Below are 21,110 nucleotides of genomic sequence, written 5' to 3'. Positions count from 1 at the left end.
TCTTTTTTTTTTTTTTTGAACATTCTTCTACAAGACACAATACCACTGTCACACCTAAGAAAATTAATAAATCCTTGATATCATCTATATCCAATCCATACTATTTTCCCAACTGTCCCCAAAATGCCTTTTTTTTTTTCTAAGCCAGGATTTAAGGTTCATATGCTGCATTCAGATGTTATGTCCTTTTAGTCTCGGGATGCCTGGGTGGCTCAGCGGTTGAGCATCTGCCTTCGGCTCAGGACATGATCCCAGAATTCCAGGATCGAGTCCCACATCGGGCTCCCTGCATGGAGCCTGCTTCTCCCTATGTCTCTGCCTCTCTCTGTGTCTCTCATGAATAAATAAATAAAATCTTTTTTTTTTTTAAGATTTTATTTATTTATTCATGAGAGAGAGAGAGGCACAGACACAGGCAGAGGGAGAAGCAGGCTCCATGCAGGGAGCCCGACGTGGGACTCGATCCTGGGTCTCTAGGATCACGCCCTGGGCCGAAGGCGGCGCTAAACCGCTAAGCCACCAGGGCTGCCCAATAAATAAATCTTTAAAAAAATAAGTCATTTTATTAGTCTCTTTTAATCTGGAATAGTCCTCCACTTCTTTTTTCTTTGATCCCTGCCAATCCCTCTTGAACATCTATCTCCAGGAAGGCTTCCGTTCCTTTATGGTGCTACGTTCCCCAGTGACCCCCACACGGCCACATTGACTGGATAGCTCAGTCTTCGTCTCAACCTGTGAGCAACAATCGACACAGGGGATTCCTCCTTCCTCAGAGAAACCTCTAGGCTTCTAGGACACATGCTCCAGTTTTCTTCCTACCCTGCTGACTAGTCCTCCTCAACTCTCCATCTTCTGTGAGACTTGGCCTCAGTCATCCTCTCTAACCTGCACTCTCGAAGTGGTTGCCCAGGTCCATGGTACGAAGGACTATTACATGCTGACAACCCCCAGACATCCAGTTCTGCCTCCTAAACTCCAATCTTGTATATTCAAGTGTCAATTGACAGCTCTCCTGGACACGTAAGAGGCATCTCAAACTCACCTACCTAAAATAGCACTGGGATTCCCATTCCCTTCCAAACCCGCTCCTCCTGCCAGTTTCCCATCACAGAAAAGGTGAGGACATTCTTCCAGCTGCTCAGTTCAAAAACCTGAGTCATTCTGACTTCTGTTTCGCTTTCGCTTCTATACATCCAATTCATCAACACATTTGATGAGTTCTATTTTCAAGGTATACCCAGTTCTAACCACTTCTCACCTCCGCCACTGGCTCTTTAGACTGACTAACCTGCCATGTTCTCTCACCTGAGATCAATCTATTAACTTTCTAACTGGCTTCCAGCTTCCACATGTAAACCAGATACAGACTATCTTCCACAGAGAAGCCAGTTCTTCTAAAAATTCAAGTCGTATCATGTCACATACTTAAAATCCTCCAGTGGCTTGTCATCTCACTCAGAGTAAAACCCAAAGCCCTCACTATGACTTATGAGGTAACGTAAAGATTTAACTATGTTCTATGGGCGCCGGGGTGGCTCAGCTGGTTAAGCATCTGCCTTCAGCTTGGGTCTTGAGATCCAGCCTCACATCTGGCTCCCTGCTCAGTGGAGGGCCTGCTTCTCCCTCTCCTACTGCCTCTCTCCCCCTGCTTGTACTCTCTCTCAAATAAATAAATAAAATCTTTAAAAATATATAAATAAATAAATCTATCTTATGTCCCAGGGTCAGAAGGCCTGGCTTTGTCGCTTACTAGCTAAGGGACCAATGGCAAGTTACTTAGCTTTCCATGTCTGTTTCCTCATATGTAAAATGAGAATAATAATAGTACCTTCATGAGCAGTGTCTGTAAAGAGATTAGAAAAGTACTTGATACATAGTGAGCAACCTCTAAGTGTCTGCTTCTGCCCCAGGGGTTTCCACTTACTTTTTCTACAGCCTGGAGTACTCTTCATTCAAACTACACTATAGCTCACTCCCTCAATTTATTCAGGTCTCAGCTCAGAGAGGCTGTCACCATCTACTCACTCTACAAACCAAATGCCCACAGCTACCCTCGAACTCCTTATGCTGATCTAGTTTTTTCAGAACACTGCTTTCCCCCATTAGGATGTAATTTAATGACAGCAGAGACTTAGCCCTTCTTTTTCATTGCTGTGTCCCTGGAATCCAAAAGGGATAATAATAATAATATAAATATTTATTCTTTATTAAAAGACTAAATCATACATAAATTTATCCCTTTCCAGGCAGGTGTCACCCTAAATCCCAGAACCCTGGAGTAGGATGGGACATGAAAAGTTATGTAGTTCAAATTTTTTCTTTAGGGATGCCTGGGTGGCTCAGCGGTTGAGCATCTGCCTTCGGCCCAGGGTTGATCCTGGAGCTCGGGATCGAGTCCCACATTGGGCTCCCTGCATGGAACCTGCTTCTCCCTCTGCCTCTCTCGCTCTCTTTGTCTCTCATGAATAAATAATATCTTTAAAAAATTTTTTTTCTTTAAAGTGCCTTGAGTTTTTACAGTGACATGGAATTTGCTGGGTTTTTTGTTTTTGTTTTTTTTTTAATAAGACCTACTCCACTTCATTTTCACATCTCTGACAGAAATTTGCGCTAAAATTTGAGTTGCAATGTGCCTGTTTATAGTTCATCCAGTCACTGGTCCTGGTTCTGCCACCTGGCACTACAGTGATCTAAAAATGACACCTTTTGCAAACAACAGACTTTATTACATTTGCAGAGATGTGATATCCCCTGTCAATCTCTTCAGCAATGCTGGGGGCTCTTCATCACCCCAGCAGCCCCATGTCTTCAAGACTGTGGACTATCAATGGGGCACAACACTCCCTAAACATAAAAACTAGTCTGCCTTCAACAGAATCTAGGATTACATCATCTTCCTTAAAAAACCTCTAAGTTGCAAAATCACAGCACTCAAATGCACTGACAGTGAAATTCCGCCTAGGTGCAGAAAGGCCTAAATGTAGGCTTATCTCTGTTATGCTGCTTCTATTTTTCACCCACCATTTGAGCTTGTCAACATTTTTATCTATCTGCCATCTGTTATATTAGTTACTTATCCATCCCCTCTCAGCTTCAGCCATCTGTAAGTGCACCATGCACACATTCTAGATCATCATCCACATTCACGAACATCAACAAAATAAGGTTTGTCAGGACAAAAATAAAGTCCTCCAAAGTATGTCTATTGCATATGCAATAGGTATTAAAAAGCAAACTATACTATTTAGAGGCTGAAGTCTATACCACTGTTTATAACAAATTTCATGAAAGGATGGTGATCATTTGATGACATATGGCTATACCATCTAATCATTTCAATGCCACCCAAATGACACAGGATAGGAAACATGTTATCTACAGAATTCAAAACTAAAATATCCAAACTTACACTGAAAGCTTCCTTGTTGTTTTCAATGGCACAGGATTCTTCTACTTTATGGTCCTCTTCTAGCATAACACTAGATGGCTAGTGCAAAGAAAAACACATTACAAAAGGTAACCAATTTTTAACAACTTCAAATCTCAAATATTAGAAATTTAAATACACCCCTTTATCTTCTAATATATACCACTAAGCTATATAAAGTTTTTAATTCATCATTGTCATAGGGTAAATTTAGAGGCTAAAAATGTTTATGAAATAAATTTCACAAGCAGGAAAATTTAAAAATTATAAGACACAAAAGACAGCACCTTCTGAAGCATTAGTGTACATTATGCTTTCATGTTATTGAATATTAATTTATTTATTAAATTTAATGAATTAAATATTTAAACTCTCAATGCTTAAATTGGCAGAATTTATCTTGAAATCAGATAACCAGAAAGATAAAAAAAAATATGTGATTCTACATTACTGGTCAATATGGATAATATAACTCTCATAGAACTCACACCACTATAAAATTCTAAAGTGCTCCTTTAATAAAAAATTAGGTAATATTCAGTGTGGTTATTATTAAATGCATTCTGTTTCTTGAATCTTTAAAAATTGTATATGATACATGAAAACTAAAGGTGGTGAAAATGTAATCAGAACACTGTTCCCCAACCTGAGGATAAACAGCTAACAATCCTTATTTGAAGGACTCTTCTTACCTTAATTTTGAATTAAAAAAAAAGAAAAAAAAAAAAAACCTCCAAAAAAAAAGCCCGAAACCATAATTCTGATTTTTTTAAAATATTAAATTCAGGGCAGCCCGGGTGGCTCAGCGGTTTAGCGCCACCTTCAGCCCAGGGTGTGATCCTGGAGACCCAGGATCGAGTCCCAAATCGGGCTTCCTGTATGGTGCCTGCTTCTCCCTCTGCCTGTGTCTCTGCCTCTCTGTTTCTCATGAATAAATAAAATAAAATAATAAATAAATAAATAAATAAATAAATAAATAAATATTAAATTCATGCTCTAATAGTCACATAGTAAAATTTCTGAGATTTCTTTGGACATGCTACCGATTTTTTCCCAACAAATAGGGGAAAAAAGAATGGCATGGGAACCTGTTTGGTTTTTAGAGAAAAAGAATTCATCTTTTATAAACTCCAAAAATAGTTTTTTTTTCTGGCTTAAAATTAATGTTTTGCCCCAAACCATGTGTCCAAGTGAGGAAATGGGAAAAAAACTAATTTTGAGTGAAGCCAGGTCTGAATACAACTCCCCTGAGGAAAGGAGCCACACAGTGCAAAAGAAGTCGCTGTGGTGACATTGGTCAGATCAGTGAAGGAAGCTGAACTGAAGGATGGGAAGAGAATAAACAATCTTAACAACCTTGTTATTTTTAAGTTATAGTTGACATACATTATATTAGGTTCAGGTGTAGGACATAATGGTTTCCATTTTATCATTTTCATTTTGATACAAGAGGATCCCTATGGTCTAACAATTGGCAGTGAAAAGCATAACCTAAAAAAAAAAAAAAAAAAAGCATAACCTATCAATCTTAAAGTCTCTTAAGTTTGAAATACCTGGGGCAAAAGATTAAAGGAAGTCTTTTCCACGTCATTTTTCTGCTGTTCCTCAAATCTTTTTACTAAATTTGATACAAATTCCTCTATTTCTTGATGATATTGCCTGCATGAGAGGACACAACAATCAGAACCCAGAGTAAATACTGAAACAACTACAGTCTTACACGTTATTAGAAGATGTCAGGAGTAAATTCTGTTAATCTGTTCTTCAGTGATTTATCTAATCACTGACTATAACACTCAGGAACATATTTCTTAAGAAAAAAACCACACATTGTTGCTGAGTGAATAAAATGACTATAACCTCACTCAGTGTTTGGCATGTAACAGTGGCAAACATTTGTGCTGAGAATAGATAGATTTTATTTATAAATTTTACACACTTGAATTTTGAATACATAATCCATGTAAAACACAGTTCAAAATCCAAAAGAAGTAAAAGGATTATGTAATGAAAAGCTTCCTTCCTGGCTGTGTTCTAGCCACCTATCTCTGCAATGCAAAGACAACCAACACAGATTCTTCCCTACCTTCCTCCCAGATACTCCCTATGCACATATAAGAAAACACCTATATAAATGTTCAGCTGGGGAAAAAAAATGTAATAGAAACACAACGTGAAGTAGCAAAACTACTGAGGTCCACCTACTCCAACTTTCCAGGTCAAGAACTGCCTTCATCACATATTTGTTAACACTCGTTCAGGAGGTGCCAAAGGAGAGACCAGTTTAGGCTGCAGTGGGGCAGCCAACTTGCTCTTCACCAGACTTGATCTTTCAGGTCCCTTTAGCTCTGACATTCTAAGATTTCTGCAAGCAAAATGGTAGATATATGGTGCAGAAATGAGATTGCCATGAGCTACAGGAGATGCTGATTCAAATCCGATGGTGACAGCAGTGCTAGTGCCCAGTACCTTGCTACTGCCACACTCACCATCCGGTGTCCCCACACCTCAGAGCCTTGGGTTCCACCTGGGCTGAGATAAAGTAAGTAATGGGCCTGCCACACAGCTAACACTCTATATATGGTTCCCATAACCTTCTTTACCTTGCCTACAGTAAGCCAGTAGAAGGGCAACCAATTGTCTGAAATGTCTAGGACCATGTTCTGAGGAAGAGATAGGGCACAGCCTCAAACCATTTCAGGACATTCTAGCAAGCACTGCAGAAACGCACAGAGTCACCCGAGACCCAAGCATGCTGGAAAGCTTGCAAAGGTCTAAGTCTCACACTCACAAACATAAAATCATGTGGCTAAGTTTTAAAGAGAGCCAACAGGGTAAAAGTTCCTAATTTGGGGGGGGGGAGGGGGGGGGAATCCATTCATTACTTACTGCTGTGGTGGCAGTTGTCATGTTTATTAGAGACTATTACGGGTGCTCATTTAGCTGGCTATCTAAGAAATAGTTATTATTAGTATCCTGTTTCCCATTAACGAAACTGATACACAGACAGGGTTGTGACCTGCCCAGATTCACCGTATGTAGAAAGTAGGGGCTCAGTTTCAAATTCAGGTTTACAGATGCTAATGTCCTTAGTCTTAATCATGATTCCCTAAATTTTAAATACAGATGGAATTAAATACAAATGAAAACAGTACACTTATAGAAGACATTGTTTCATAAACATATTAACTCATCATATGTAGAAAAGGGAAAATTACTTACTTTGAAATAACATTGTTCATAAATAGAATCTGTAATAAAGGTCCATCTAACTTAGTATTGTTCACCAATATTCCACTAAAACAGAAGTTAAAACATATTCTTAGAAGATATTAAAGCTCATAAACGTATAAACACATAACTTTTTAAAGTATTAAGTACCAAAGACTACAGAATATTTTACAAATAAGATCAAGAACCACCAAGAACTGTTTTCTCAAGAAAAATCTGTTTCAGGGACATCTAGGTGGCTCAGTGGTTGAGTGTTTGCCTTCAGCTAGGGTCCCCTGATCCTGGGGTCCTGGGATTGAGTCCCGCATCCGGCTCCCTATGGGGAGCCTGCTTCTCCCTCTGCCTACATCTCTGCCTCTCTCATGAATAAATAAAATCTTAAAAAATATATATCTAAGTTTTCACAAAATTTTACCTATTTTAATGGTTTTACATAAACCTCTATGTAAAACCCTCTACCCCTTACATATTTTTAAAAATATTTCACATAAAATTTAAAACCACAGTTAATCTTTCAGTTTTCAAACAAAAAAAAATTCCTTATCTAATGGCTAGTTCCTTTACAGACTATGGGAAGGGAGGGTCTGGATAAACTAGCAGATTACAAGAATATATTTCTAAAAAAATCAGAATGAATTTAGCTTAGGAATATATAGGAAAATGAAACAGTTTATAAATATATGGACAGCCTCTTAGAGCAGAGCACCTTCCAATATTCCAAATCCCAGATTCTAAAGCAGAGATATAAAAAAGTATGCTGTTCTTAGATTTGATTTTCAAATACTGGGGGGAAAAGTAGAATGTGGCCCCAAGACCTGCACAATATCCCGGTAGTAACCTGGACCAGCTGAGTCTCAGATTCCTCCTCTTCCCACCTGCCTCCTAGTCCTTTACCTACACAGCATGTGAAATAAATCAGTCTAAATTTGGAATTGCTTGCATCAAGAAACAAAATTAAATAATATGGAGAAGTTCAGAAGCTTATTTGAATTTGCACAAACTTCTCTTTTTAAAAACACATAATGTCTTGAAGTGCCTGGGTGGCTTAGTGGGTTTAGCATCTGAGGCTGCTTGATTTCGATGTCATGAGATTGGCCCCTTGCTGAGCTCCATGCTCGCAGCAGAGTCTGCCTGAGTTCCCTCCCTCCATCTTCTCTTTCTAAAATGAATAAATCTTAAAAAAAAAAAAAAAGACTTTTTTGGGGGGCACCTAAGGTGGCAGAACTGGTTAAGTGACCAACCCTTGGTTTTGGCTCAGGTCATGATCTCAGGGTTCTGGGAATCAAGCCCAGGGAAGGGCTCAGAACTGAGGCACTCAGTGCAGGATAGGCTTAAGACTTTCTCTGCCCCTCTCCCTGCTCTCCTGTGCACTCACATGAGAGCGCTTGTGCTCTAAAATTAAAAAAAAAAAAAAAAAACAAACCAAAACCATGATGTTTTAAAAAACCACATGCAATTATTGTATGGTCCTTTTTTTTTTTTTTTAATTTTATTTATTTATGATAGTCACAGAGAGAGAGAGAGAGAGAGGCAGAGACACAGGCAGAGGGAGAAGCAGGCTCCATGCACCGGGAGCCTGATGTGGGATTCGATCCCGGGTCTCCAGGATCGCGCCCTGGGCCAAAGGCAGGCACCAAACCGCTGCGCCACCCAGGGATCCCCCCCCCCTTTTTTTTTAAAGATTTTTATTTATTTATTCATGAGAGACCCAGAGAGAGAGAGAGAGAGAGAGAGAGAGAAAGAGAGAGAGAGAGGCAGAGACACAGGCAGAGGAAGAAGCAGGCTCCACGCAGGGAGCCCAATGCGGGACTCGATCCCAGGATCCTGGGATCACGACCTGAGCCAAAGGCAGGTGCTAAACCACTGAGCCACCCAGGGATCCCCAGTTGTACGGTACTCGACTAGAGTCCAATTTGAGCGACCAGCTATAGACATTCAGTTGGGGAAATCTAAATATGGACTGAGGTGGGAATGTTATTTAAAAAATCATACCAGGGACACCTGTGTGGTTCAATGGTTGAGCATCTGCCTTCGGCCCAGGGCCTGATCCTGGAGTCCCGGGATCAAGTCCCACATCAAGCTCCCTGCATGGAGCCTGCTTTTCCCCCTGCCTCTCTATGTCTTTCATGAATAAATAAATAAAATATTTAAAAAACAAAACAGGGCAGCCCCAGAGTGGCTTGGCAGTTTAGTGCCTGCCTTCAGCCCAGGGCCTGATCCTGGAGACCTGGGATCGAGTCCCACGTCCGGCTCCCTGCATGGAGCCTGCTTCTCCTTCTGCCTGTGTCTCTGCCTCTCTCTCTCTCTCTCTCTGTGTCTCTCATGAATAGATAAATAAAATATTAAGAAAAAAAAAGAAATCTGTAAAACAAACAAATAAACAAACAAAAAAACAAAACAAAACCAGTGGGCAGCCCAGGTGGCTCAACGGTTTAGCGCCACCTTCAGCCCAGGGTGTGATCCTGGAGACCCAGGATCAAGTCCTGCGTCAGGTTTCCTTCATGGAGTCCGTTTCTCCCTCTGCCTATGTCTCTGCCTCTCTCTCTCTTTGTGTCTCTCTCATGAATAAATAAGTCAAATCTTAAAAAAAAAAAAAAATCATACCAGATACTGTGATGGTGGTGGTGTGATTATGCATGACAAAGTCTTGATTTAAAAAGTTACATGCTGAAATATTTAAGGTAAAATGTGTATGTGGGATGAAAAGGAAATATGAAAAAAAAAAAGAAAAGGAAATATAGCCAAATATTAACTGTTAAATATAGTAATGAAAAACCCTGGTATTAATTGTAATATTTATTTTCCAGACATTTACAACTTTTTTTTTAACATTTATTTATTCATAGAGACAGAGAGAGACAGAGAGAGAAGCAGAGACAGAGGCAGAGGCAGAGGCAGAGGGAGAGGTAGAGGGAGAAGCAGGCTCTATAAAGGGAGCCTGATGCCGGACTCGATCCCGGGAGACCAGGATCATGTCCTGGGCCAAAGGCAGGTGCTAAAGCACTGAGCCACCACCCAGGGATCCCCACAACTTTTCATAATATAAAGTTAAAAGTGTTTATTGCACAAAAAGGGGAGAAACTCCTGATCATGACAGTTCCAAAAATAAGGATTAAACCAAAAGGCTTGTGGTACAAATTTTACCTAAATAATTTTATTTCTTGTTTTTAAGTTTCCTGTAGAATGTTTTATCAGTCTGACAACATGAAGAGCACTAATTCTAAAAAGAAAATTTTTTTCTTTTTCTTTTTTAGAAAATTTTAATTTATTCCTTTTTTAGGACACTAATGCTTGCCTCAGGTATTGGCAAAGCCCACAATGCTATCATTTAAATGGGTGATTATAACCCCTTTATAAATGAGTATTTGTTTAAATTATCAACTCAGTTAGAAAGTCTGCTTATCAGGCGCCTGGGTGGCTCAGTGTTGAGCATCTATCTGCCTTTGGCTCAGGGCATGATCCTGGGGTCCTGGGATGGAGTCCCAGCTCCCTGTGGGGAGCCTGCTTCTCCCTCTGCCTGTCTCTGCCTCTCTCTCTGTGTCTCTCATGAATAAATAAAATCTTTTTTCAAAAAGTGCTTATTTTTAAATATTTTAAAAATTATGATTTTTGAGGAATCCCAGTTCTATTCAATATATTTAATATCTAACCATAAACAAGTTTAAATCCACTAGTATGCTCACATTGAGAAGTGAGGTAAGGAATACAGAGGCTTCCAAAATACATCTGAATTCTGAAATTTTAAACTTTTAGTCATCAATGTAGCTGGTTACTTCAGCTGGTTCCAAAGACAAAAAACTCCATGTGACATTGGATCATGGGCCCCCAAAATTCTGAAAGCCTGACAATACTATTCCACATAATAAGGCTGTCCTTTGACAAATATTTTATTTTTTTTATTTTTTATTTTTATTTATTTATGATAGTCACACACACAGAGAGAGAGAGAGAGAGAGAGAGAGAGGCAGAGACATAGAGGGAAAAGCAGGCTCCATCCGGGAGCCCGACGTGGGATTCGATCCCGGGTCTCCAGGATCGCACCCTGGGCCAAAGGCAGGCGCCAAACCGCTGCGCCACCCAGGGATCCCTGACAAATATTTTAGATTCATATTACGGGAAATGAGCATTTACTCCTTTTTAATTTTTTTTTTGTTCTTTCTAAAATTTTTTAAAAGATTTTATTTACTTATTCATGAGAGACACAGAGAGCAGAGGCAGAGACATAGGCAGAGGGAGAAGCAGGCTCCATGCAGGGAGCCCGATGTGGAACTTCATCCTGAGGCCGAGGGATCACATCCTGAGCCAAAGGCAGACGCTCAAATGCTGAGCCACCGCTCAAATGCTGAGCCACCTAGGTGTCCTATACTCTTAAAGTCAGATGTCTGAATGCAAACCTACTCGTTGTACTTTCTTCAAAAGCAGTCATTTCTCTTTTCCTAAAATGAAATCTTGTATCATTTCTATTTAGGAAAACATCTTAACCGTGTAAATAAATCTTCACCTAGTGTAATACTATAATATTAATCCTAGAATAACTCCAATATTTGTGGAGTAAGAACGGCTAGGTTGGCAACTTGCCTGTTCTGAATATTAAGTCAAAATTTTCTGGATATGTTTCACAAATATTTTTAGCCAGTAAGTCAGTTTATTTATTTATTTTTTTTTAAAGATTTTATTTATTTATTCATGATAGTCACAGAGAGAGAGAGAGAGAGAGGCAGAGACACAGGCAGAGGGAGAAGCGGGCTCCATGCAGGGAGCCCGATGTGGGATTCGATCCCGGGTCCCCAGGATCGCGCCCTGGGCCAAAGGCAGGCGCCAAACCGCTGCGCCACCCAGGGATCCCCCCAGTAAGTCAGTTTAAAAGTTACTCAGGTATACAACATAATGGTTCAATATTTGTGTATGTTGTGAAATGATCAGTGCAATAAATCTAGTTAACATCTACCCCGCAAATAAACCAATAAATTAATTTAAAATTTAATGCAGGGACACCTGTGTGGCTCAGTGGTTTAGAGCCTCCCTTCAGCCCAGGGCACAATCCTGGAGTCCCGGGGTAGAGTCCCACATTGGGCTCCCTGCATGGAGACTGCTTCTCCCTCTGTCTGTGTCTCTGCCTCTCTCTCTCTTTCTCCCTGTCTCTCATGAATAAATAAATAAAATCTTTTAAAAAAAATAAAAATTTAATACAATTTTAACTGTATTCAAATAAACTAAAAAATTCAAATTTTACCTCCAGAAATTAAAAGTAAAGGATCATGACTGATTTTTTCAGAGTACACTGAACAAATAAAAACAATACAAAAATCCTAAATACTTTTTACAAAGAAATTGTAGCTACATATTCAATATTAATAAAGGACAATGATGTAAGTGCAATATCTCATACCTTGGTCGAGTCAGAATGTTCAATTTTCTTTTAAGTTGTTGATGTTATTACTTGTTAAAGAATATAAGCCCTCATTAAACAGAATCACAAACATCATAAAACTCAACTACTCACTCCTACTTTAGGTGTCAGAATGTTAAAAGACCTGCAAATATTTTGAGGATGATACACTTAACGGAGCTCCTATTTTGTTGTAGAACTAGGCATTTAAACCTAAAAATTAAAATAGTTTTCTCATCTCTTCTAACTTAGATATTCTAAGGCAGGGTCATGTAGTTCAAAAGTGACTAACCAAACCAAAAATGTTATTCAGAGAGTGACACCCCATCAAAATTTAAACAGCAATTCATTTTAAGAAAAAGCAGCATGGGACGCCAGGGTGGCTCAGTTGGTTAAGCATCCCACTCTTGATTTAGGCTCAGGTCAGGAGCCTGCTTAAAATTCTCCATCTGCCTCTACACCCCCCGCCACTTGTGGACGCACTCTCTCTCTAAAAAATAAAATAAAATAAATAAATAAATAATAATAATAATAAAAAGAGCAGCCTGATAAGCGATAAAGTCAATATGGTAAAACAAAGTCCTGATGACAAAAGAATCTAGGATAGAATCTTTGGGTGTTCACCTTACAATCCTTTCAACTTGGGATCCCTGGGTGGCGCAGCGGTTTGGCGCCTGCCTTTGGCCCAGGGCGCGATCCTGGAGACCCGGGATCGAATCCCACGTCGGGCTCCCGGTGCATGGAGCCTGCTTCTCCCTCTGCCTATGTCTCTGCCTCTCTCTCTCTCTCTCTGTGACTATCATAAATAAATAAACATTTAAAAAAAAAAAAAACAATCCTTTCAACTTTTCTGTATTTTGAAATCTCACATATTAAAAGGCAAAGGAAAAAAGCATCATGAAAAACAAATCAAACTTCAAAAACCCTTAAAGATGATTTACCAACCGCTTTTAGGGGTTTATTTTAAACGGGAAACTATGTGAACCCGAAATCACCCGCATATAGTTTCAAAAAAAAAACGAAAACAAAACCACTCTCTAAGAACGTAAATAAACATACTAACTAATCTTGCTAGAAAGGCTGTCATCATGTAACTAAGCCAAACGGAAACTTATTTGGCGCGTTTTTCCTAAAGCTTGGCAACGCACCTTCAGCACGGAAGGTATTTCAAAGTTGAAGAACTTTAAAACGAATCCACCCAACTCTATCAGGCAACTGGCCATTCCTCTGTGCACGCCTCGGCTCCTTAAAAGCCCCGACCCCGCACCCTGACCACTGGCTTCTACCCCACTGTAGAGCACAGATCCACGCGAAGGTCTGAGCAGCCGGCTCTCTCCTACTGACAAACTACAAAATGACTGCATCAACTTGGGCTCGGCTGTAAAAAACACAACACAAGTGAAAGCGGATAAGGACTTGAGAGCGGACGAGTGGTGGCCAGCCTACAACCTAGCAGTCTGAAGGCATCCCAAAAACCCAGCCCCAGCTTGGGGGTGGGGGAGGCCGGCGAGGAGCGCGTCCAGTCCAGGACGCGGGCCCCCGGGGCAGCGCACGCGAGCCGAACCCTCCGTCCTCCGCCCGCCAGCGGCGACGAGACGACTCGGGAATCCTGGCCCCCCCGGAATCTCCGCCGCGCCCTCCCAGACAGGCCGCCCACCGCACGCCGGCGAGCCGGCCCGAGCGAGCGGGAAGGATATTCTCGGCGCGGAGCTGCTCGATGGTTTCCTCGCACTGCCGAAGCCGCTCCCGTAGCTCCGCGTCGCCGGCCCCATGCTCGTCCTCCTCGTCGCCGTCGTCGTCCTTGAAGCGGGTGTGAACGGGCTTCGGAATCGAGTCCTCTGGGTGGTCAAACGCCTCGAACAGCTCTAGGTCGCCAAAATCCACCTCCGCCGCCATGTTGGGCTGTGGGAGAGATTCGAGAAGAGGCGGAGCTGGCCGCCGGCCCGGGGGCGATGGTTGTAGGGCGGCACCGCTCGCTGGGGCTCGGACCGCGCCAAGCCACCCGGTAGATTTTCTCCAAACGTAGGCCGCCGAAGCTGCACAAGGGGCGGGTCAGCCCCGAGAGACTACGACTCCCAGAATGCAATGGCGTCGCTCAGCGTCACTTCCGAGATTGCTAGGGAGCAGGGCATGCTGGGACACATGGTTTCTAAGCGCCCGTTAACTCATTGTTTGCATTGCATAGTGGGATTGTTCCTTTTTAAACGTGCAGAAAACATGCCTAGATCAGAATGTGTTAAAACAATGTACATTGTTCCTGTGAAGCGTCTAAGGCTGAAAAATCAGAGCGTGACGCACGTCTTATCACAGATTCTAGTGTGCGTGCTAAATTGCAACAACAGAATAAGGATCTCTAGTTTTGCCACAAATTCCCTCCGTGATCTTGGACAACCTATTTCAGTTTATTGGGCTTGTTGCACTTTTTCATGAAACACTAGCCAAATCAGACCGTTTTAGACTTGTCTGTTGCGGGTTTCCGTGGTTTCTCTCGTTCAATCTCTCATTCGTTCAATAACATTTCTTTCCCACGTTCAAAGTGCCAGGCCCTGTTCTAGATCTCCAGGATGCAAGAGAGCAAAATAGAGAAATTATTGCTATGGTGGAACCTACAGGCTAGCAAAAGGAACAAACAACAACAAAACAAAAAGTCCTAACTGTTCTTGCTCTTGGGACCCGGAAGATGTTGATGGTGTTCATCATATTTAAAAGTATATGAAATAAAAACAGTGGGACGCCTGGGTGGCTCAGCGGTTGAGCATCTGCCTTCAGCTCAGAGCGTAATCCCCGTCTAGGATCGAGTCCCCCAACGGGCTCCCTGCGAGGAGCCTGCTTCTCCCTCTGCCTGTGTCTCTGTGTCTCTGTGTGTGTCTCTCTTGAATAAATAAATTAAATCTTTTAAAAAATTATTTTAAAAAAACAGCAAGTTATGGGTATGTAACAATTTACTTTGACAGAATCTGTGGGAATCAATGAACTGAGGAACTGAGGTTTGAATTGAACACACGAAATGTTAGGAGGGCAAAGTTGGTGAATGCACTGCGTGCAGACCTAGCATCCTCCTTGAAGAAATCATATATGAAATGAAAAGAGAGTGGAGCACATGAGGCTGGTCACATTAGGCCAGTACTCAGACCAGGTTAGGGAATTCTTTCTACACCCCCAAAATTGGGAAGTCATTTCAAAATTTTAAACAGGTAGTGAGTTCATGACCCACAAATTTTCATTTTGGTAAGATGGTCTTGATTATGTGATAGATAAACAATTCAGGGATGCTTGGGTGGCTCAACAGGTTAAGCGTCTGCCTTTGGTTCAGGTCATGATCCCAGCATGATCCAGGATTGAGGCCCGCATCAGACTCCTTGTGAGGAGACTGCTTCTCCTCTATGTCTCTGCCACTCTGTGTGTGTGTGTGTGTGTGTCTCATGAATAAATGAATAAAATCTTTAATAAATATATGTAAAAAGAAAAACGATTGAAAACCCAGCAAAAGTAAAGTTCCGAGCCTAGCAGATTGATAGGTTTTTGTAGTCAAACCAATAAATGTTAGTTTGGATTAGGGTAGTAGAAATAATGGTGGAGAGTTGATATTTAGAAGTAGAAAATAGAACATAAAATTAAATCAACAATTAATTGGAGAGTTGGATATAGCAAATGAAAGAAAATGAGTCATGAATATTTCTCAAGATTCTGACTTCAGAAACTGAATAAATGATCAATGGATGTGGATCAGGTTTGGCAGCAACAAGGGAAGTTATGCGGTACCTTGAGGCAATTTTATCCTCAGAGGCAATAAAGAAGCAACTGAAGGGGCAGCCCCGGGGGTCCAGCAGTTTAGAGCCGCCCCCGGCCCGGGATGTGATCTTGGAGACCCGGAATCGATTCCCATGTCGGGCTCCCTGCATCCAGCCTGCCTCTCCCTCTGCCTGTGTCTCTGCCTCTCTCTCTCTCTCTGTGTCTGTTATGAATAAATAAATAAAATCTTTTTTTATTATTACTTTTAAAGATTTATATTTTATTTATTTATGATAGACACACACACAGAGACAGAGAGAGAGAGAGAGAGAAAGAGAGACACAGGCAGAGGGAGAAGAAGGTTCCATGCCGGGAGCCCGACGCAGGACTCGATCCCGGGGCTCCAGGATCGCGCCCTGGGCCAAAGGCAGGCGCGAAACCACTGAGCCACCCAGGGATCCCAAATAAATAAAATCTTAAAAAAAAAAAAACTGGATTGGTGAAAAATTTTTAAGCATTTGATATATTTTTCTTAAAGATTTTGTTTAGAGAGAGAGCCAGAGCAGGGGAAGAGGCAGGGAAAGAGTTTAAGGCAAATGCTGCACTGAGCATAGAGACCAACGTGGAGCTTGAATTTACAACCCTGAGATCATGACCTGGGACAAAAATCAAGAGTGGGATATTCAAATGACTGAGCCACCCAGGGACTCTTACACATTGATATATTTAAGGTAAAATCTGAGCCCCAATTGAGATGTTGTTTTCTAGGCAGCTGGATCTTTGAGTAAAGCTCTGAGAAAAAAGTCTGCACTAAAGGTTAACATTTGTTGTTGTTGTTTTTTAAGATGTATGAATTTTATTTTATTTTATTTATTTATTCATGAGTGACAGAGAGAGAGAGAGGGGGGCAGAAACACAGGCCGAGGGAGAAGCAGGCTCCATACAGGGAGCCCGACATGGGACTCGATCCCGAGTCTCCAGGATCACACCCCGGGCTGCAGGCAGTGCTAAACCACTGAGCCACTGGGGCTGCCCAAAGGTTAACATTTGGATGCCCCACATTTTTAAGGACATTAAATATAACTACGGTAAAGGGTAATTGCATAATGAAGAATACAGAGAAGAGTCTATGATTGAGTCTTGAGACACTCAATGGGATGGAACTGACAAGAGAAATACAGAAATTGGTGGTGAATTGCCAGAGTGAGAGAACTAGGAGTGGATCCAATAGAAATTGTGTGTATATACAATTTTATTTTTGTAAATATTTGTTTTAAGAAGGATTTTTTTTTAAGATTTTACTTATTTATTCATGAGAGACACAGAGAGAAAGAGACACAGCCCGATGTGGGAGTTGATCTCAGGACCCTGGAATCACAACCCCGAGCCAAAAGTAGACGCTCAACCACTGAGCCACCCAGGTGCCCCTTTTTAAAGGTTTTTATTTATTTGAGAGAGAGCAAGCCAGAGAGAGAGCACAAACTGAGGGAGGGGCAAAGGGAGAAGCAGAGGGAAAGGGAGAAGTACACTCCCTGCAGAGCAAGGAAGCCCAATGTGGGGCTTAATCTCAAGACCCTGGGATCATGACCCAAACCAAAGGCAGTTGCTTAATCAACCAAGCTACTCAGGTACCCCTAAATTTTTTTAAAAGTAATCTCTACATCCAATGTGGGGATCAAACTTAAAATCCCAAAATCAAGAGCTGTGTGCTCTACTGACTGAGCCAGCCAGGCACCCCTAGAAGTTATATTTAAGTATGCACTTTATTTATTTTTTTTAATACTTTATTTATTTATACATGAGAGACACACACACAGGCAGAGGGAGAAGCAGGCTCCATGCAGGGAGCCCGACGCAGAACTTGATCCTGGGTCTGAAGGCGGCACTAAACTGCTGAGCCACCCCGGCTGCCCTAAGTATACACTTTAATCACCTTTTGACCTATGAAATGTGTACTTGGAATGATATATAAAACTTGTTTCCATCTTCTTGCACCAAGTTACTTCTTCAATGATACTTAAGTTTTCTAAGGTTCATGGAATAAAGATCTACCCAAGCTGGAAACCTCATCTTTGAATTTTTTGACACCCATACACAACTACCCAGTCTTTTTTTTAAGAGTTTATTTATTCATGACAGACACAGAGAGAGGCAGAGACACAGGTAGAAGGAGAGGCAGGTTCCATGCAGGGAACCCAACATGTGACTCGATCCTGGGTCTCCAGGATCACATCCTGGGCCAAAGACAGCACTAAACCACTGGGCCACCCAGGCTGCCCCCACAACTACCCGGTCTTACTCTACCTTCCAAGTTACCGTCAAAGCCAATTGCTCTCACATCACTACCACATCATTAAAATACCTCCTGGGGAGGGGCGGGGGTTGTCTGGGTAGCTCAGTTGCAACTTTCTTTAGCTGAGGTCATGATCCCAGTGGGCTGGAGCCCTGAGTCCCTTCCTGCTCAGCGGGGAGTCTGCTTCTCCCTCACCCACTCTCTCCTTCTCACATGGTCTCTATCAAAATAAAAAATCTTAAAAAAATATTTCTGGGTGTACCTCGGTAGTTCAGTTGGTTAAGCATCGACTTCTTAAAATTTAAATTCGATTAACATATAGTGTATTATTAGTTTCAGAGGTAGAGTTCAGTGATTCACCAGTCTTCCATAACACCCAGCGCTCAGGGCAGCCGGAGTGGCTCAGCAGTTTAGCGCCGCCTTCAGCCCAGGTCCTGGAGACCTGGGATCAAGTTCCACATCAGGCTCTCTGCATGGACCTGCTTCTCCCTCTGCCTGTGGTCTGCCTGTGTCTCTCATGAATAAAATCTTAAAAAAAAAAAACAAAAAAAAACCACCCAGCGCTCATTCGGTCACACGCCCTCCTTATGGTGTCTCTTTTAATCTCAGCTCAGGTCTTGATCTCAGGACTGTTGAGTGGAGCCTACTTTATTTTTTTACTTTTTAAAATATTTTATTTATTTATTCATAAAATAAAGATTTTATTTATTTATCCATGAGAGACACACACACAGAGAGAGGCAGAGACACAAGCAGAGGGAGAGGCAGGCTCCATGCAGGGAGCGCGACACGGGGCTCGATCCCAGGTCTCCAGCATCAGGCCCTGAACCGAAGGCGGCGCTAAACGGCTGAACCACCTGGGCTGCCAGAGTGGAGCCTACTTTAAAAAATAAAGTATCTCTTGGACAGCAACCTACATTCTTGTTGCTTACAGGGATTAATCCTAACACATCCATCATGGAGTACAAGGCTTTGAAACTGAAAGCACAGTAATAGCCAGGAAAATGGGGGAAACAAAAGGTTAACACATAAAAACCATTGAATCTATCTCCCCTATAAATCAATTCCCAACTGAGCCAAGCAGCTCAATGGTTTCCATCACCAAATCATTCCCCCCAATCAGGACTCTAAAAATTGGGATCCCTGGGTGGCGCAGCGGTTTGGTGCCTGCCTTTGGCCCAGGGCGCGATCCTGGAGACCCAGGATCGAATCCCACGTCAGGCTCCCGGTGCATGGAGCCTGCTTCTCCCTCTGCCTATGTCTCTGCCTCTCTCTCTCTCTCTGTGTGCCTATCATAAATAAATAAAAATTTAAAAAAAAAAAAAAAAAAAAAAAAGGACTCTAAAAATTACTTATTCAAGTTAAATTATGTAACTTAAATCTATCTATATACCTCCCTCTAGATCTACACGGTCTAATCTGGTTGTCTGGCTACTTGGGACTGGCTATGAAGTAAAAATTGGGATGTACTAAAACACACTGGGTCTTAAAAATATGTAAAATCTTAAATTACTGATTACCTAATACTTACTGATTGAATTATTTTAAAGTACATGTTGTACGAATGAAGTTAGTTTCATTTGTTTAAATTTGGCTACTTGGGTGTTTTAAATTACTGCTCTAGAGGAGTGCAGGATGGATCATATCCGTTATAATGTATGGTCAGCTCTTCAAATACTATAGAAAAACACAGCAGTTAACGTGTGCTTTCATTTCCACGTTTTTTTGTTTGTTTTTTAAGGATTTTGATAGCGCACAAGCAGAGGGAGCCCAACCTAGGGCTTCCTTCCAAGACCCTGGGATCAAGACCTGAGCTGAAAGCAGACGCTTAACCCACTGGGCCATCCACCTGCCTCTCCACTGCCTTTTATAAGCCCATGAAAATTTGTTTTTTAAAAATTATTCTTGAGAGATACACAGAAAGAGGCAGATACAGGCAGAGGGAGAAGCAGGCTCCCTGCGGAGCACCCCATAAAGGACTCCACCCCAGACCCTGGATCAAGCTGAGCCAAAGGAAGACACTCAATCACTGACCTGCCCAGGCGTCCCCTGAGAAGAAATTAAAATTTTTTTTCAGTTGAGTGCATGTACGTGCAGGAACTGGAGAGGGAGAAGCCAACTCCCTGCTAAGCAGGGAGGCCAATATAGGGCTCTATCCTATCCCAGGACCCTGAGATCATGACCTAAGCTGAAGGCACTTAACCACCCATATGCCCTAGCCCATGGAAATTCCTAATTAAACTTATTTGAGAAGGTACAGAGAACTTGAAAATTTTGGTTTGGGGACACCAGAAGGAAACCCTCCCCCCCCCCCACTCATTCCTCCAGAAACTTGACCTTGTCACTGAAGTATGGAGTCGTTTCTTTTTTTAAGATTTTATTTGATACACAGAGAAAGCATGTGAGAGAACAAGCAGGGGGGGCAGCAGGTAGAGGGAGAAGCAGACTTCTTGCTGAGCAAGGAGCCTGATGCAGGGCTTGATCCGAGGACTCTGGGACCATGACCCAAGGCAAAGGCAGACACCTGAGCCACCCAGGCACCCTGAAGAGCCATTTCTTCATAAAAGTATTGTGCTCTAGGAAAATGAGATTTAAACATTTACCAAAATACTTATACCTTATTTACCACAAAAACATGCCCAACAAGCAAGTTGGTCACTTATGAACTCATTTTAAAAATAAAGGTACAAGGGGTGCCTGGGTGGCTCAATGGGTGGTAGGACTCCTGGTTTTGGCTAAGATTATGATCTCATGGGTCCTGGGGATCAGCCCTGAGTCAGGGTCTGTACTCAGCAGTCTGCTTGAAGGATTCTCGCTCTACTCACGTCTACTCTTTCTCTCAAAATAAGTAAAATAAAGGTAGAAGTTTTACCATTAAGTACACTTCCCTTGTATTGTGCTAATACATTGTGGAGTTGTAGGATTTTTCTAGGATAAGGTGAATCATGATTTTGTAGTAATAAATGCAAATGAATTACAAGTTTTGTAGTTCCCTCCCTCTACCAGATTTATGCCCTATTTAATTTAGTGACAAAGTA

General features: G+C 41.8%; 1 protein-coding gene and 1 non-coding gene across 5 annotated transcripts in view; both read right to left on the bottom strand.

The window, feature by feature from the left end:
• ZCCHC8 (zinc finger CCHC-type containing 8) overlaps positions 1-14,123 on the bottom strand; it is a 31,801-nt gene extending 17,678 nt beyond the window's left edge. The window contains exons 1-6 of one of the 4 annotated variants that reach the window (XM_038574918.1): positions 13,745-14,123; positions 12,048-12,084; positions 6,650-6,724; positions 4,981-5,086; positions 3,410-3,487; positions 1,829-1,843 (exon numbers count right to left, since the gene is read on the bottom strand). In XM_038574918.1, coding sequence (XP_038430846.1) covers positions 1,829-1,843; positions 3,410-3,487; positions 4,981-5,086; positions 6,650-6,724; positions 12,048-12,084; positions 13,745-13,943 — 510 coding nt within the window. In that variant the 5' untranslated portion in view covers positions 13,944-14,123. Of the gene's footprint in view, positions 1-1,828; positions 1,844-3,409; positions 3,488-4,980; positions 5,087-6,649; positions 6,725-12,047; positions 12,091-13,744 lie in introns of those variants that run through there. The other 3 variants (XM_038574917.1, XM_038574919.1, XM_038574920.1) reach the window with 3 other exon arrangements.
• LOC119866287 lies at positions 6,063-6,197 on the bottom strand. The gene has a single exon (XR_005379607.1). It is a non-coding gene; the product is annotated as a small nucleolar RNA SNORA9 (small nucleolar RNA).
• Positions 14,124-21,110: the final 6,987 nt, after the last annotated feature.

This window comes from Canis lupus, chromosome 26 (assembly GCF_011100685.1).
Source record: "Canis lupus familiaris isolate Mischka breed German Shepherd chromosome 26, alternate assembly UU_Cfam_GSD_1.0, whole genome shotgun sequence".
Classification (NCBI taxonomy): domain Eukaryota; kingdom Metazoa; phylum Chordata; class Mammalia; order Carnivora; family Canidae; genus Canis; species Canis lupus.
The sequence above is the reverse complement of the archived record's forward strand: the minus strand, read 5'-3'. Positions and strand labels throughout refer to the sequence as shown.